The sequence below is a fragment of the Eurosta solidaginis genome, chromosome 5 (assembly GCF_040869045.1).
Source record: "Eurosta solidaginis isolate ZX-2024a chromosome 5, ASM4086904v1, whole genome shotgun sequence".
NCBI classification, from domain to species: Eukaryota; Metazoa; Arthropoda; class Insecta; order Diptera; family Tephritidae; genus Eurosta; species Eurosta solidaginis.
Genome location: NC_090323.1, coordinates 268,472,949 through 268,488,298, shown reverse-complemented (window position 1 = coordinate 268,488,298; position 15,350 = coordinate 268,472,949). Strand labels below are relative to the sequence as shown.

At 36.3% G+C, this 15,350-nt stretch overlaps 2 protein-coding genes across 11 annotated transcripts in view; one reads left to right on the top strand and one right to left on the bottom strand.

Moving 5' to 3' along the window:
- Fhos (Formin homology 2 domain containing) overlaps nt 1-15,350 on the top strand; it is a 206,518-nt gene that overhangs the window by 128,767 nt on the left and 62,401 nt on the right. For 3 of the 10 annotated variants that reach the window (XM_067790426.1, XM_067790428.1, XM_067790424.1), the window contains exon 1: nt 14,425-15,171. The exons of 6 other annotated variants lie outside the window; for them this stretch is intronic. In XM_067790426.1, coding sequence (XP_067646527.1) covers nt 14,983-15,171 — 189 coding nt within the window. In that variant the 5' untranslated portion in view covers nt 14,425-14,982. Of the gene's footprint in view, nt 1-14,424; nt 15,172-15,350 lie in introns of those variants that run through there. One more of the 10 variants, XM_067790427.1, reaches the window with a different exon arrangement.
- LOC137253023 (enoyl-[acyl-carrier-protein] reductase, mitochondrial-like) lies at nt 7,541-8,638 on the bottom strand. Its single transcript, XM_067789253.1, has one exon. The coding sequence runs from the start codon at nt 8,636-8,638 to the stop codon at nt 7,541-7,543; it is 1,098 nt and encodes a 365-aa protein (XP_067645354.1).

Sequence of the window (15,350 nt, the reverse complement as noted above, 5' to 3'; positions counted from 1 at the left end):
GCCTTCGGGGAGCAAGCTTATCGCTACAACAACAACAACAGATGAGTGCCCAGGAACTTACATACCAAATTTCATTAAGATACCTCAAAATTTTCTCAAATTATCGTGTTTACGGGCAGAAAGACGGACGGGCGTGGCTTAATGAATTTCTTTCTTCGCTAAGATCATTTTGATATATAGAAGATTATATATATCTCGATTAGTTTATGCCGTTACGGGGTACCGTTATGCGCACAAAATTAATATACTGTGTGAGCTCTGCTCAGCTGAGTATAAAAAAGATGGCTAATCTATTGGTATAGCAATATTGAATAGCTAATTATAGAAAACTATTTTCTAGCAAATAAAATTGAGTTTGCCTAATTTGAATAAATAATTAATACAAATATTTTACTGTCAATTATTAATCAACAAAATTTTTGCAGTACTACAATACAAGCCCGGCATGACTAATCGCTGTAGTTGTTGGTATCAACGGGTTATTCCCTTTTCAGGCCTTGCCTTTGCTTAACCCTAGAAGCCTAACCTACGCCTGCGAGGTGTGCATTGATTTTAAAACTCTCTTTCTTTTTTAAACTGTTTAAGTTAACACCTCGTGCTTTTTCGTCAAGTCAGCAGTCGGTTGATGCTTGCTGAGCGCGCACTTGTCGCTGATTCAAACTTAACCATTTTTGAGTTTTTTACGTATAACACGCCTACGAGACGTATGTTTAAGCTTTATGTAAGTTTTCATCACGATTGGATATATTAATATTTGGGTGTTTTATGCTCATTATTTCTGTATGTACATATCTTATAGAACTTGTGAATATGTCATGATATAATAAATTGAACGTTGACGATATTTATGCCGTCCTATGCGAAGAAGATAACATAAATGCAGACGATTCAGCTTCAGAAGAAGGGGAGAAGAGAACTGTCTCCAGAATGTTGAAAACAATGATGAAAACAGCTGTGATAGAGAGGATACACAAGTAAATTCCTGCACTGAAGAAAATATCGATGCTGCTGACGTTTCAGTTCCTTTCAGTTCCGAACGAATACATCATACAGTGGACCCTCGGTTAATGAACGCCCCGCATAACGAACATTTCGCATAACGAATACATTTTTTTGGGAAAAAAGTTTCGCTTTACGAACGAAGTCTCGCATAACAACCTAAACAGGGGAAACCCCGAATTCACATTATTGGGCTGTCTGCGTTTAGCTTTTGCTTCATAGTTCAGAATTTTGTTTTATTTTAGTGCAGAATTGTTCGTAAAATTAACAAGACGTGTTGAAACATACAAATTTTTTATTTTTAATTTTGCTTTTATAAAAATTGCAAAATAACTAACATAAAATGCCCTCAAAAAAAAATTCGGAAAAGGAGAAAAATACAAGGACCAAAATAACTATTGAAATGAAACTCAAGATCATTCAAAAACATAAAGGAGGTTTGGGTGTGGCTGATTTAGGACGTGCGTTCAACTTGTCGAAATCAACGATTTCTACTATCCTCAAGAATCAGGACAAGCTTGAGGTGCTAAACGCTTCAAAGGGAGTATCAAGAGTTTCTTCGCAACGACCACAAATTCTCGATGATGTTGAAAGATTGCTTTTGATATGGATTAACGAAAAGCAAATGCAAGCTGACACAATTTCGCAGAATATAATTTGTGAGAAGGCTAAAACGATATTCACTACTCTGATTGAAAAGTCGCCAGGAACATCAACAGCAAGAAGGGAAGACTTCAAAGCAAGTAAGGGGTGGTTCGAGAATTTCAAAAAACGTACTGGTATTCATAGCGTTATAAGGCATGGTGAAGCAGCAAGCTCAGACGCTAAGGCTGCCGAGAGTTATGTAGGCGAATTCAAGAAGCTTGTGGATACTGAGGGTTACTTGCCCCAGCAGGTGTTTAATTGGGACGAAACGGGTCTTTTTTGGAAAAAGATGCCCAAGCGAACTTACATAACAGTAGAGGAGAAAGCAATGCCCGGCCATAAGCCAATGAAAGACCGCCTTACTCTGCTTTTTTGTTCCAATGCAAGTGGCGACTTGAAAATAAAACCGCTACTTGTCTATCATTCAGAGAATCCACGTGCCTTCAAAAAGCATAATGTTGACAAGAGTAAACTAAATGTCATGTGGAAGTCGAACAGTAAAGCTTGGGTGACACGTGTTCTTTTTACTGAGTGGATCAATAATGTTTTTGGCCCCTCTGTGCTGAAAAATTTGATTGAGATGGATTTGCCTCTTCGTGTCCTGCTTATTATGGATAACGCTCCTTCACATCCACCAAGTTTACAAGATGAACTCATTGAAGAGTTTAAATTCATCAAAATTCACTTTTTGCCACCTAATACAACCCCATTGCTTCAGCCCATGGATCAGCAAGTGATTTCTAACTTCAAGAAGCTTTACACAAAAGAACTTTTCCAGCATTGCTTTGACGTGACTGAAAAAACAAATCTTACTCTAAAAGAGTTTTGGAAAGATCACTTCCACATTGTTGCCTGTCTCAAAATTATTGATAAGGCATGGAAAGGCGTTACTAAGAGAACACTCGAATCTTTCTGGAAAAATCTTTGGCCCGACCGCTTTGCCGAATGCACATTTGAAGGACTCGACGCAGTATCTACGGATCCAATAACCAACGAAATAATATTTTTGGCTGACCGTATTGGGCTAGAGGTGGATGGAAATGACATCGCTGAACTTGTGGCAGAGCACAGTGAAGATCTGACTACCGACGAGCTTATAGAATTGCAATGTGATTTACAACAAGATGTTAAGAAGCAAACTTTATCAGACGAGGAGATAACCGAAGAACAGCAACCGTCTAGTGCAATCAGAGAAATGCTCAAAGCATGGGAGTTTGTGGCATCATACGTTAAAAAGCATCACCCCAGTCAGACAGCGGCAGTACGTGCAACAGAATTATTCAACGATAATGCTGTGTCCCATTTTGAACAAATTTTGAAGGGACGTCAGAAACAAACGACTCTAGACAGTTTTTTGCTTAATGTAGATTAATAATGCTAGGTACTAGGTTTCTTTCAATAAAAATTCAAATTGAAACATATAAGACTGTATTTTTTTTCGACCTGGAACGCATTATTTTAGTTTACATTGATTCTTATAGGAATAATGGTTTTGCTTAACGAACGTTTTGCATAACGAGCAAGATGCTAGAACCAATTGTGTACGTTAACCGAGGGTCCACTGTATATCTGACAAAATTATTCGTGGTAAGAATGGGCATATTTGGTCAACCAGTAAGGGCACATTATCTCATAGAACAAAAGCAATGAATATAGTGGGCGCATCTCGGGGTCCAGCAAGCGCATGCAAAAATATATTTGGTCCCACGCATATTTTCAATATCTTCATAACAGACGAAATTTTAAATGAAATTGTTAAATGGACCAATTATTAATCAACAAAATTTTTGCAGTACTACAATAAAAACGCACAACAATAAATTTGCATAAGCTCGGCATGACTAATCGCTGTATTTGTTGGTATCAACAGGTTATTCCCTTTTCACGCCTTGCTTTTGCTTAAATTTGCATTGCGAAATCGCAAAAAGAAATACAAAAAAAATATTGTTTTGGCAAAAACCATAAACATATAAGACAAGCAAAAGTTAAAAAGCGTTAAATAACATACCAGCCGTCATATGCGGATAATATTTAAATTCAAAGCAAATATTGCGTTTACCTTTGTTGTTTTTAACGTCACCTCTCAATGCCGTAGAAACTCATAAGAAAATCTTCGCTTAAAAACAAAACTTCTTAGTACGAGTGCGCGTAAATTCTGCCATTCAGTAACGTTCTTCTTTTTCATGTTCGTTTTTGTTGATATTTTATTCATAAGTTTTTGCTTCCATTCTTGATTTTTGTTGAACAACTCAACATATAACCCTGTGCAATTATTTATTGCTTTATCTTTTGTTAATCGCACCTGCTTGTGGCTTTGTTTCTTTCGAAGCGCCATTTTTTGATGATTTGCTTCACCGCTACTTCCAATGGCGATTTTAAAGGTTTCAGCTGCCTGCTACGCAATTCTTATATTCAAAGTAAAGTTTTGTATTTTATCCACTTTCTGTGCTTTTAGTGCTGAATTTATGCTTTTTGACCTGAAGGATTAAATTTGACTCATTAACTGCATTTGAACACGAACGAAATCGTTTTTGCAGTTACCTGCCATTTCCTGCCTTCAAAGACGTTCACAAGTTCAGTTAGGTACATTGCAATACCAAAATGTTTTGCAGGTAGCCTCTAACTTCAAGTTGGCAGTTAACAGCTGATAGCAGACATGCAACGGTATTTCCTCTTTCATTAATTCAACGTTCCCACGCCAATGAACAAATAAGCGTTGAAGTAAAAGCAACAAATATAAAACACACCTTGGGGCACAACAAAACAGTATCCACTAACGAGACCTGGAAGAAAGCGCAACTGTGGCGTCTTGAACGGCAGCTGCTTACTGTTTTTGTTTCGTTATTTTGCTGATGGAAATGGGTACAGTTTCTTGTTGCAGGTAGCCACAAAATGCCACAGAGTTTACTTCTGTAGAATGGTATTCTAAATATATAATGAGCAGCTACTTTTTTAGAGTATTTTGGTTACCTCTTGCGTGTGGATTTTGCCTCCAAATTTTTATACCTAGAAAGGTTAATAATTAAGTTAAAAAATATTTGTGTTCTTTAAATAGATATCTTGTTGATGTCATCATACATATATAAAATTATTGGGAAAATAAATAAAGTAAAAAAATGGATCAATGGAAAAGCTCATCGCACCAAAAATAACTCACAAAGCTTTTGATCTTTCGTGTTATAAGTCAAGAGAAGGTATGTGCACTAGACTTAGCCGCAAAACTTTATGTTTAACATCGCTTAAAACAGTGGTCACCAAAATCAAAACCGTAGCTGCGTTGGTTAGAGTGAAATGATTGATGTGGTAGTGGTTTAGTAGTTGATTAATGAGCAATGAGGCAAGACGTACGCACGCATGTTTATTTAAACTCAAAAAATATTCTATGAAAATATTATTTTATTGCTTGAGTCTTACAAGCGTTCGTTTCGCTTCTGAGGCGAATCGTTCGCGTCTTTGTATTATCTTCAACGCAAAGCGTATTCCGTACCAAGTGTTAAGCTGGAGACATTGGTGCTTTATCGGTAACCGTATCGGTAACCTTTTAACAGCTGATTCGACCAACCTTATGAGAATCAATGCAATCGATTATTGGTGCCGCTAAGGTCGTAACCGTATCGTAGCCAACCAATTGGGTTTTGGTTTACCGTCGTAACGATAAACAGCTGATTACGTTAGGGATACGGATACAGCGATACGACATACGGCACCAATGACTCCAGCTTTATCCCAACAGCTGATGACTTCTTCTTTATTATGTTCCTACAACGCCTTGTGCAACAATATGTTAGTCAAGACGATTATCACATTAGCTGATACCTTCTTCCAAGCAACGCTTTGGCCCAACAAGATGTCAGGTAATCGAAATCAATGCATATATTATTTTGATTTGGCATTATTCTGTACAGCGAACTGGGCTGAACTCGCTTTGCCATCACCTTGTATAGATTCGTCTTCATGTCAGTTAGTCCAAATCAATGCAAATTTTCTTTTGACTTGACATTCTTCTGTACGGCCAATTGGTTGAATTCGCTTTGCGACATATCATTTATCAGTTGCTTTCCCCTTTGTTTTTGACATAACGTTAAATACGAAGTAACATTTTAGAGAATACCATTGCAAGACGAAATAGTTAAGACCAGAATCCTTCTTATGAGCTATCGTTCGCAATATACAATTAAAAGTTTATATCAAAAGAAAACAAAACGCTCCTCATAACTCCAAAATTTTCTGTATCTCAGAAAATTAACAACATTACAGAAAAACACATTTTTTTGCTCACTGACAAAAGTCATACAAAAAATTTAGGTGCTCTTTCCTTTTCATCGTGCCTGGTTGAACCTCTGATTATATTAGACAGATGAATATTGGTTAGTATTACTGGTTCAGCTGCCTGCCATATATTCAACGGAACTACACCAAGATTTCAGGGATAGTTCTTTTCTTTTGCGCCCATATGTGTAACGCTGACGGGCTCTTTGCTAATTCTATTCACTCTCAAAATAGCTATACCGATTTTACCGAACACAAGCTTGCTTGATCGAAGTCTCCTATCTCTTCTTCTTGTTGCCATAAGGAGACTCCCAGATGGTTCCAGGACAATCCGAAGATTGCTATCAGTAAGTTACTCACCCGAGACCAAGCTGAATCTTTTAGGTCAAGTAACCCTCTCCTTCTTTGGGGAGGTTCGGGTCCTTAGCCTCGCCTGCTAAATAAACAGGATTCCTCACGGGTTGGTGAGGTAGATAGTTATGTTGAAGAGTTTATAAATTATGCCGACAACCGCTTGAAAGGGTTACACTACACAACGACTTGAATCCTTCTAAGTTCAGGTTTTTTTTGGGTTCAGTAAACAGCACACCCCATAGGGGCGCTCCCCGTCTAATGCAAAGTTTTAATCCATTGCCTCTTCTATCCAACTGGTCACAGTTATACATCACCATAGTTGACTAGATATTTTACACTAGTTCACTAAATAAGCCCGACCATACTGATGCCGACCTGTGTAGAAAAGGCAGCAGCGCCTCAAAAGTAAGATTGTCTCCACTTATAGTAGCACATTTTTATAGTCATTCTCATTCATTGCGAATAATTTCTATTTCAGGCAAACAGTTTGAATTCAAAGTCAGCTCCTCTCTGACCATAGATCTTTAATCTGTAATATTTAATCATGAATATTTAGTTTTTTATCTTTACTTCTAAATTTTGATACTTGTTAATTAATCTTAAATCTTTGTTTAGGCAGAATGCCTAACTTTTCCGCATCTGAGTGCGATCCCCCTAATTCAACTCTGCAATTCGATACTCGAAAACTCGAATTCAGGTAATATTGTAACCTTTGATATTTCTACATTCACACAATAAATCATATATAACGAGAAATCTCGTCTTCTCTTATTTATTTTTAAACACATCCGTTCTTTGAGATCGACCCCGGTGCGCCCACCTACCTCCAGGAGCAGACCCACCCCGGCCGAACATCTTAATTCTTTAATCTTTGATCCTCAATCTTTGTTCTTAAATTTTAGTCATGAATATTCAATCTTCATTTTTAGGCTTATCTTTAAGCTTACATCTTTAATCTATAATCGTTAGCCTTTGGTGTTTATTTTTCAATCATCAGTCTTTAATTTTAAATTTAATAATATTAAATACATTCATATTTTTAGTGTGAAGGGAGTAAGTCGCTTATTCACAAAAATTCGGATTTTCCCGGAAGAACAGCTACTTTCAAAATTAATATATAGATGAAAAGGGATTAGTGATTAACATAAAATATCCACGATTTTGATATTTATGAATTAAGAGAGATCTTTTTTTTTAATTTATATAGGAAGTATATTAACGACGCTCTTTTCTTTTACATTTCACAATCAACAAGTAAATAAATAATGTTAACTTAGCAACTCATGTCCAATATAAGCTTCTTTCCCACCAATCCTTTTACGTCCAATGCTGCTGCCACAGCTCTTTTGTAATCCTTCAATGGCACCATTTCACACTTTGCGCCTTTTAAAACTCCAGTCGCTAGCATTTGTACAAGTTCTTGAAACATTTTTTCACGCTCCGTAGATTTTGCCTGCTCCTTTGACCAGCGCGTAATCCAAAATCCACAATACGAGATATTTTTAAATATAAGCGCGGGCGTCGAAACTAACAAAGGGTTTCGCGACATACCACCGTAAGTGACCATAACACCTTTGGGCGCCAACAGTCTTGCTACGTTCGAAGCATTCTTGCCGCCAACGCAATTAAGCGCCAAGCGTGGAGGACGTAATTTCCCGCCTTTTTTGAATATCTCTGTTGTTGACAATTCTTCTTCAGTGAGTATTTCAGTTGCGCCAAGTGTTTTCAAATATTCTTTTAGTTCGTCCACATTTGGTCTATGGCGTACTACACCGACTGAGTTGATACCCCACGCCTTACACAGCTGATGCACTATTTGACCCACAGCACTGTTGGCACCGTTCTGTATGACGCAATCGCCCCGTGCGAGTGGCACGAAATCCTTAAGCATGCGATATGCAGTCGGTGGATTCACGATCAATGTGGCAGCTGCGGCCAAATCGAGTTTAGCTGGAACGCCCATTAATTGATGTTCATCAAAGATTGCGTGTGTACGCCAAGTGCCCAATGCATTTACGGCTACAACAACGCGTTGTCCTGGTTTAAGTTTCTTGACTTTTTCTCCGACGCATAGCACTTCGGCTACACCCTCATTACCGGCGATCGCTGGAAAAGGTGGTTTTACTGGATACTTGCCTTGTATTGTATTGATGTCTGAGGGATTGATGGGTGCTGCGAGTATTTTTACAAGTACTTCACAATCCGTCGGTTCGGGTATTTCTTGCTGAACAAGCTCCAGCACATCAGCAGGCTCACCGAATTTTGTGTATTGCAGCGTTTGTGCACAAATCTGTGAGGTATTGCGAACATGAGCGAACGCTATCTTCTTTCCCAAGCAGGACAATGTGTGACGGTAAATATTGGAAAACATTTCGCAGAACTTTGTCGAATAATCAAAAATATTTGATTTTTGTTTGTCAATTTGACGCACGCAATTGAAGGATGGAGTTTTGGAAAGAAGAATTATTGAATTGAGTTGATTTTTTAAGAAATATAGTGTGAAATTTCGTATCTCAATAATAGAGATCCGTGATTATGGGAAATGCTGTACCACGTGGAATGAAATCGCGCGGATATGGGATAGATCAGGCCATACTGGCCAGGCAAGTACTCCTGTAGATCCTCAGTGAGTAATGCACTGAAATTGTAAACTTACTATTAGTTTCTTTTAGTAGAACCAAGCAAAATATCTTAAACATCTTGAAGGGGAAAAAAACTTGAGTACAGGTATGGACCAAAATTATTTAAGCAGTTTTCTTCCATAACTTTATATTTCTGGATTTGTACATTTGTACAATTGAATTGAGCGAAATAAGGGTCCATACTCCATATTATACGCTTGCATAATACCTGGAAATCACTGTATCCATCCACGATCCACGTGAGATAGTAGGCCAGTGCACCGTTATTCCTCTCATGACATTGAGTTCTTTTCCATTAGTCCTCACACAACTTATGGCAAGGAAAGGCAAAGAAAAAGAAAATAAAGGAAAGAAAAGAAAGAAAAAGAAGGAAAGGAAGTAAGAAAGGGAGAGGAGAGGAAAGGCAGGATTAGAAGTCAAAACCTAAACCGGAACCGAAAGCGGACGACGTGTTATATTTGTTATCAAAATCTTAACACTTTGTTATCGATGAGTTAATGGTTTGTTATAAGTGCGTTATCGGCGAGATATAGACGACTTATTGATTTGCTAGCGAAATATCATAAATTTTCTATCGAATTCAAAGGCTGCCACTTCAGTACTGTTATTTATCGACAAGTTATCGGTAATTTTCCAAAAATTATCAATTTACTATAGAATAGTTATCGATTTTTATTGAAAAGTTATCGATTAGTTATCAAAAAGTTGTGGATTTGTAATCGGAAAATATCGTTTTATTATCGAAAGTTTACCGACAATTTATGGAAATATCCTTATTTTAACAAAAAATATCGGTTTGTTATCAGATTACTACAAATATTTATCGGTGTGTTTTCGAATTGTTATCGAGAAGTTGTCGACTTTTATGAAAAAGTTATAGGTTTGATATCGAAAGGTTATCAATATATTGTAAAAGAGCCGATAACAAACCCAAAACCTCAACAGAACAATAAGCCGATAATAAAACAACGACTTGCCGGTATAGGCTATTATCGATGATAAGCCCACGAAGCTATTCTCTTCGAAGTTATTTGTTTCTGATAGAATTGTCTCTGTTGTTGTTTAACTTCCACACCGAGGCGAGCTCGCAAACTTAACTTAAAAACCAAGTTTCTATATTTACACATCGAACTTCACGAGTATTTTTTACACATGCCCTTTTTTTCTACGGCATGTCGTTTCCGAGCTCTACAATAATTACTTCATAAACCACTTAGAAGATCTAGGGTCCGAAGGCTGAGGAGAGTCTTATCGATGTGGGAAACCTTTTGGATATTAATCCGGTACGCCGCGTATTGTTTTCTGATGTTGCTACAGGGACTCTTGTGGGAACGATAAGTCTAACAACCCCACATTTTTTTGGAATCGTCTTGAGTACACTTCTTGGATATTGATTGAGTTGGCGAAGAAACCTCAATTTTTTTTTTTTTTTTAATCATAATATGGCCGTCGAGCCATCCCTGTGCGGAAACAGAAAATTCGTTGCTCCTTGGATTTTCTTACTTTAATCTGGGCCTTTAGTCAGCGCTATCGTTCCGTTTATTACTGATATGCCTGGAATGGCAGGAAAAACAACTATGGAGATGCCCCAAGCACACAGGAGAGGTTGGGCCTTCGCATTATTTCAAATTTTTCACATTTGACTCGTATGCCCTTAAAGTCGTTAGGCTGCTTACAAAGATCATAATGCCTTTTATATACCGACATTAGCCCTGCACTGCATGGCCCTAAAGACAATGCATTATTTAGCAAGTTCATAATATAACCTTAACTAAGTTTCCTTATTAATTTTTGAGCCGTCCGTGTAGGTTGACTTTCTAGTGCTTCTTTTTGTACCATGGAATACGTCTTGATGCGATAACCTTGACCTACACCCTTCCCATATGATCTTGTATGTTTGCAAGCCCAAAGTTGGCTGATTTTCATATGTTGATTTCTCTCGGTCTATAGTTCCTCAGATTGCACTATTTTATGTAGTTTCAACTCAACCCACCTGCTAAGTTGTGGCCTTCAGGTAATATTGCAGTTTTATTTTATTAGAAAATTCCAAAAATCCCTGGACATATTTTAATGAAGTCTGACTCACACAAGTTATCTTTTAGATCACAAAGTACAGCTTGTAAGCTTTTTTTGCATATCTTACTATCTGCTCTGAAATATGTTCATATAGTAGTAAGGTACAAAGATGCTGATCGGAGCGAGTCAGATACCTTCAAATATATGTAATTAAATATTTCGGTATCTCCGAATGAAGAGCCGTTGATCTTTAAACTTTTACTTTCTTCTTTGTTTTGAAGCAAATCTGGAATTCAAGATGCATCATCATTGACATCTGCACCTTGAAACTAGCCAATAATTGCATATAACTGTTGTCTGTATGTATAAACACTTAGAGCTACTGTAAAACGTGCAAAGTTCTCTTCCCCAACCTTATCGGTGGTGTAGGTCAACTTTCTTCATAAAATTTGTATTACGATGCGTTTGTGATTTTACAGCTACCAAATACGTGGAAATTGCTTGAATATTTTTTGTACAGTACAATAAATTGGTCTTACTTTAATTGGCATTTCACTGCTTTTCACTTTTGCCATCTCAAATTCTGTTTACGTTATCGTACATACAACACACACACGCGCGCTTTAAAGCTTTGAATTACATAATTTGCAAAATTGAAGCCAAAGTCAAGCGACGAAATCAAGCTGTGAAAATTCAAATTGTTGATTGAGTCAAAACACCCAAGTCAGCCAAGTTAGAGCGACTCGACTGCGTCAGATATGCGTATTCGGAAAAATGTGGGCGCTTTGACGGTGACGACATCCCAGTCAATTGGCATTTGATTCGCATTGGCATGTGTGTGATGAATTGTAATTATATCGTTTACTGGGTGTGTTGGCCAATTTTTTTGGATTGGTTAAACATATGGTATGTGTATATGTATATATGTGTTTATGTGCTTGTAGTATTTATTATTGATTTAGCATAATCTCTGTGTTGTTGACATTGGGTTACATACAATTTTATAGAGCACTCCCAATTTACTTAAGTGAATACATACTTTTATCTATGGATCAAACTCAAATACGCATTTGGCAAATTACTATTATCAATGGGGTTTTGTTTATTGAATTTTATTCCGATTTGATTATATGGTATGAGTAGACTTCAACAAAATTGTGAATTAACTGTAAATGCAAGTGGTGCTTTTGAAAGATTTCTCTGTTATTTGAATTTACTCTGAGTCAAACTTTCAATGAACCTGTCGGCTCTAGACTCAAAGAAATAAAACTAAAATATGCTCGCTGTATTGTACGGACTTCAAATATGGGCATGGAGAAGTAACGGAGCGGAATTTTTGGCACTGTTTTTTTTTAAGGATTTTACTTCAGACATATTTTGTCAATAGGAACGATTCACCAAAACTCTAAAAAAAAAAAATTACTTATAAACAACCCAGATGAAATAGCGAACGTATGAGAAAAAGGACCATTTTGCTATTTTACAGGTGTAGAAACAATTTTTTCCAAATTTATGAAATTTTTTCAATCTTAATGAAATTTCAAGTATTTTTCCTTAAAATCCATTTTATTTACTGGACAAAATACATTTGATATATGTATATAGTTTACACTTCTTTTTCCGGTAACTGCGCCGTGCGCCAAGCTTTTCGAAAAGAATTTATATACGAGAGAGGAGCTAAGAAGACAAATTTATAATATAAGAGATGGAAAAATAATTGCAAGCGAAAAAAGGAGGCATGGTTGGAATTGGTGGGTTCAAGGGAAAGAAAGAGGTAGAGAGGTACACGGATCAAAACAGCGAAAGGTAGAAAGATTGTAAATGAGATAAAAAAGAGAGAATAGTAGATAGTGGTAATGCAACCCGAAAGTTTTTTTTAGATATATACATATACATATTTCCACATAACATCGGGACACAGGAATTTTCATAACAAAATTTACTGAGACCTTTTCCAACGGAAAACCACAAATGAATTTCAGAAAAGCAAGAATGTAATTCAAAAAAATCAAAGATATTTGAGGGGGAGAATTCTGGTTGTGTGAAACGGTGAAATGAAAAAAAAATATTTCAAATAAAATCTTATTCAAATGTATGGAAATTTTTTCACCTTATCATTTCACACAACAAAAATCACACCCCAGAAAAAACTAGAAATTAGAGCTTACGATTTCTCGAAAATGTTCGAGAAGAGATTTCTCGCGAGTCATGTCTTCTCGCGAGATTCTCGAATCTCGAATTACTCGTAAGGCTCGCGAGCTTCTCGACATTTAACTTATCAATTCATTGGCTGTTTTATATAGAGCTTACGATTTCTTCTGGAGCACAAGTCAAAATGTCTGCAAAACGACAAGCACAAAACCCGAAATGTATAGAATATTGCCAATGCAGCGACTGAATTGTAGGCCGAAAAGATCGCGAGTATTCGAGAAGCCCTGTTCGTGATGACTCGTTGCAAAATAAAATATTGCGAACAAAAATATATGTATAATAAATATCTTTTGAGTTAAATATCATTGAAGCAATATAATCAACAAAAACGTCACAAGTAAAAAAACCAAGTGTATAAATATTGTCCATATAGAGATTAAGTAAGAATGTCGGGAAGCTCGCGAAATTTACGAGTACTTCGAGACACGAGAATATCGCGAGAAGTCAAGTTCTCGATTTCTCGGGCCTCGAAAATCTCGCCTGTGTTAGAGAAGAAATCATAAACTCTACTAGAAATATTTCCGAAAATTTAAAATAAATTGCGTTAGCGCTGTGTGTGTTTTTGCGAATTTCTATTGATAGTTTTTTGAAATATATTTGAGTTTTTATGAATTTAATTTAAAATTTTCCGAATCACCTTTGCGTTTTTCTAAAATGCATTTCATTTATCTGAATTTCATATGGCTTTTTCTAAAAACTTTTCAGTACACATGGTATTTTTTCGAAATACTGCTGGAAAGGGTGTGGTTTTAGATAACTATTGATCCAAACCATATCAGCTGCCGTTTCGAAAACGCCCTTCTGAGAATTTGTTGAAGAATGCGAAATAACGCGTTTTTGAAAAAAATTTTTAGATATGTGAACATAATCTCACCAGTAGGTTTTGGGGGGTTTCCTAAAATCTCGAAAAATTTAAATTTTGAATTACATCAGCTTACAATAGAACGGGCGATATGGCGGTTTTGAACTGAAGATTCATCTCATTGTTATACAAATTTAATAAAATTGCAAACAAACAAATTATTTTGCGAAAGATAGAAATGGTTTTATGAAAGCCTGAATTTTTTCCTATAAAGCGCTCCTTATTAATTTTTAAGCTCACCATAAGTGGTGTAATGTCGTGCACTACTATATTTATTGAATATTCTCAATTGACATCAAACGAGAAGCAGTGAAATTAACACTTGAAAACTAGAAAATATCAAAACATCTAAACTATTCTCGACGACAAACAAAAGCATGGATTATCGCGTCTCATAAAAGTAATTTGTTTTAATTTTTGGTGCAGCTGCTTCCCATGTCTTTGCTGTTTTAACAACAGTTATCTACGAAAAAATAATACCAAACATAACACAACATAATAAAATGAAAGTGATTTCATAAAAACTAACTAATCTAACTAAATCTATGTTTAAAAAAGAAAAGTGGTATACATAATCTAACAAAAGTTAATAAATAACATATTTTAACAAATAAAAAGAGAAAAAATAAAAAGCAATTATGCGGGAAAAACATAAAATGTGTGCGAGCTAGACCCAAAAACAAAGTCAACGCGAAAATAGCTCACCAACTCAATATGTTGTTTAACGGTTCATAAGTGGCGGAAAGCGAAAGCTCTCATACACCTGCCAACATATCAGCAAATGAGAGTAAAACAAAAAACATTAGTTTTCAAGTGTGTGTTGTTATTGCATAGTGTAATAGCCAAAGTTGAAAAAAAGCAAAGTAACCAAAACATCAAATACAAATTAAAGCGAAGGTGGAAGTTTTTGCCAGCTAACGCTTGAAGCGTCAAATCAACACCCACAACAACAACGAAAATAGCAACAACTAAAGAACAAACAAAATGATAGTAAAAATGGATCCAGACGAATTGATTACATTGCGGGTGCAATATCTGGTCGATACCGATCCACTCAATTGTACCGCCATGTATCCAATACCGACGCGTGCTCCAACCTATGGCTTTGCAGCAACAATGCCATTGGCCACACAATTGGGTACCATACTACGTCTACTGGGCGCACCACATCGGGTGAGATAACTAACTAACTAAATTTGCTATAAACTTTAATGAAGTATCTATTAGCTCTCATAAGAATTGTTATCTTATATGCATATATATATGTATGTATATATTCCTTGTGCATATTGTAAATTGTATTAGGGGTGTTCTTATTATCTTTTTGAACAACTAACCTCCTTATCACAAGT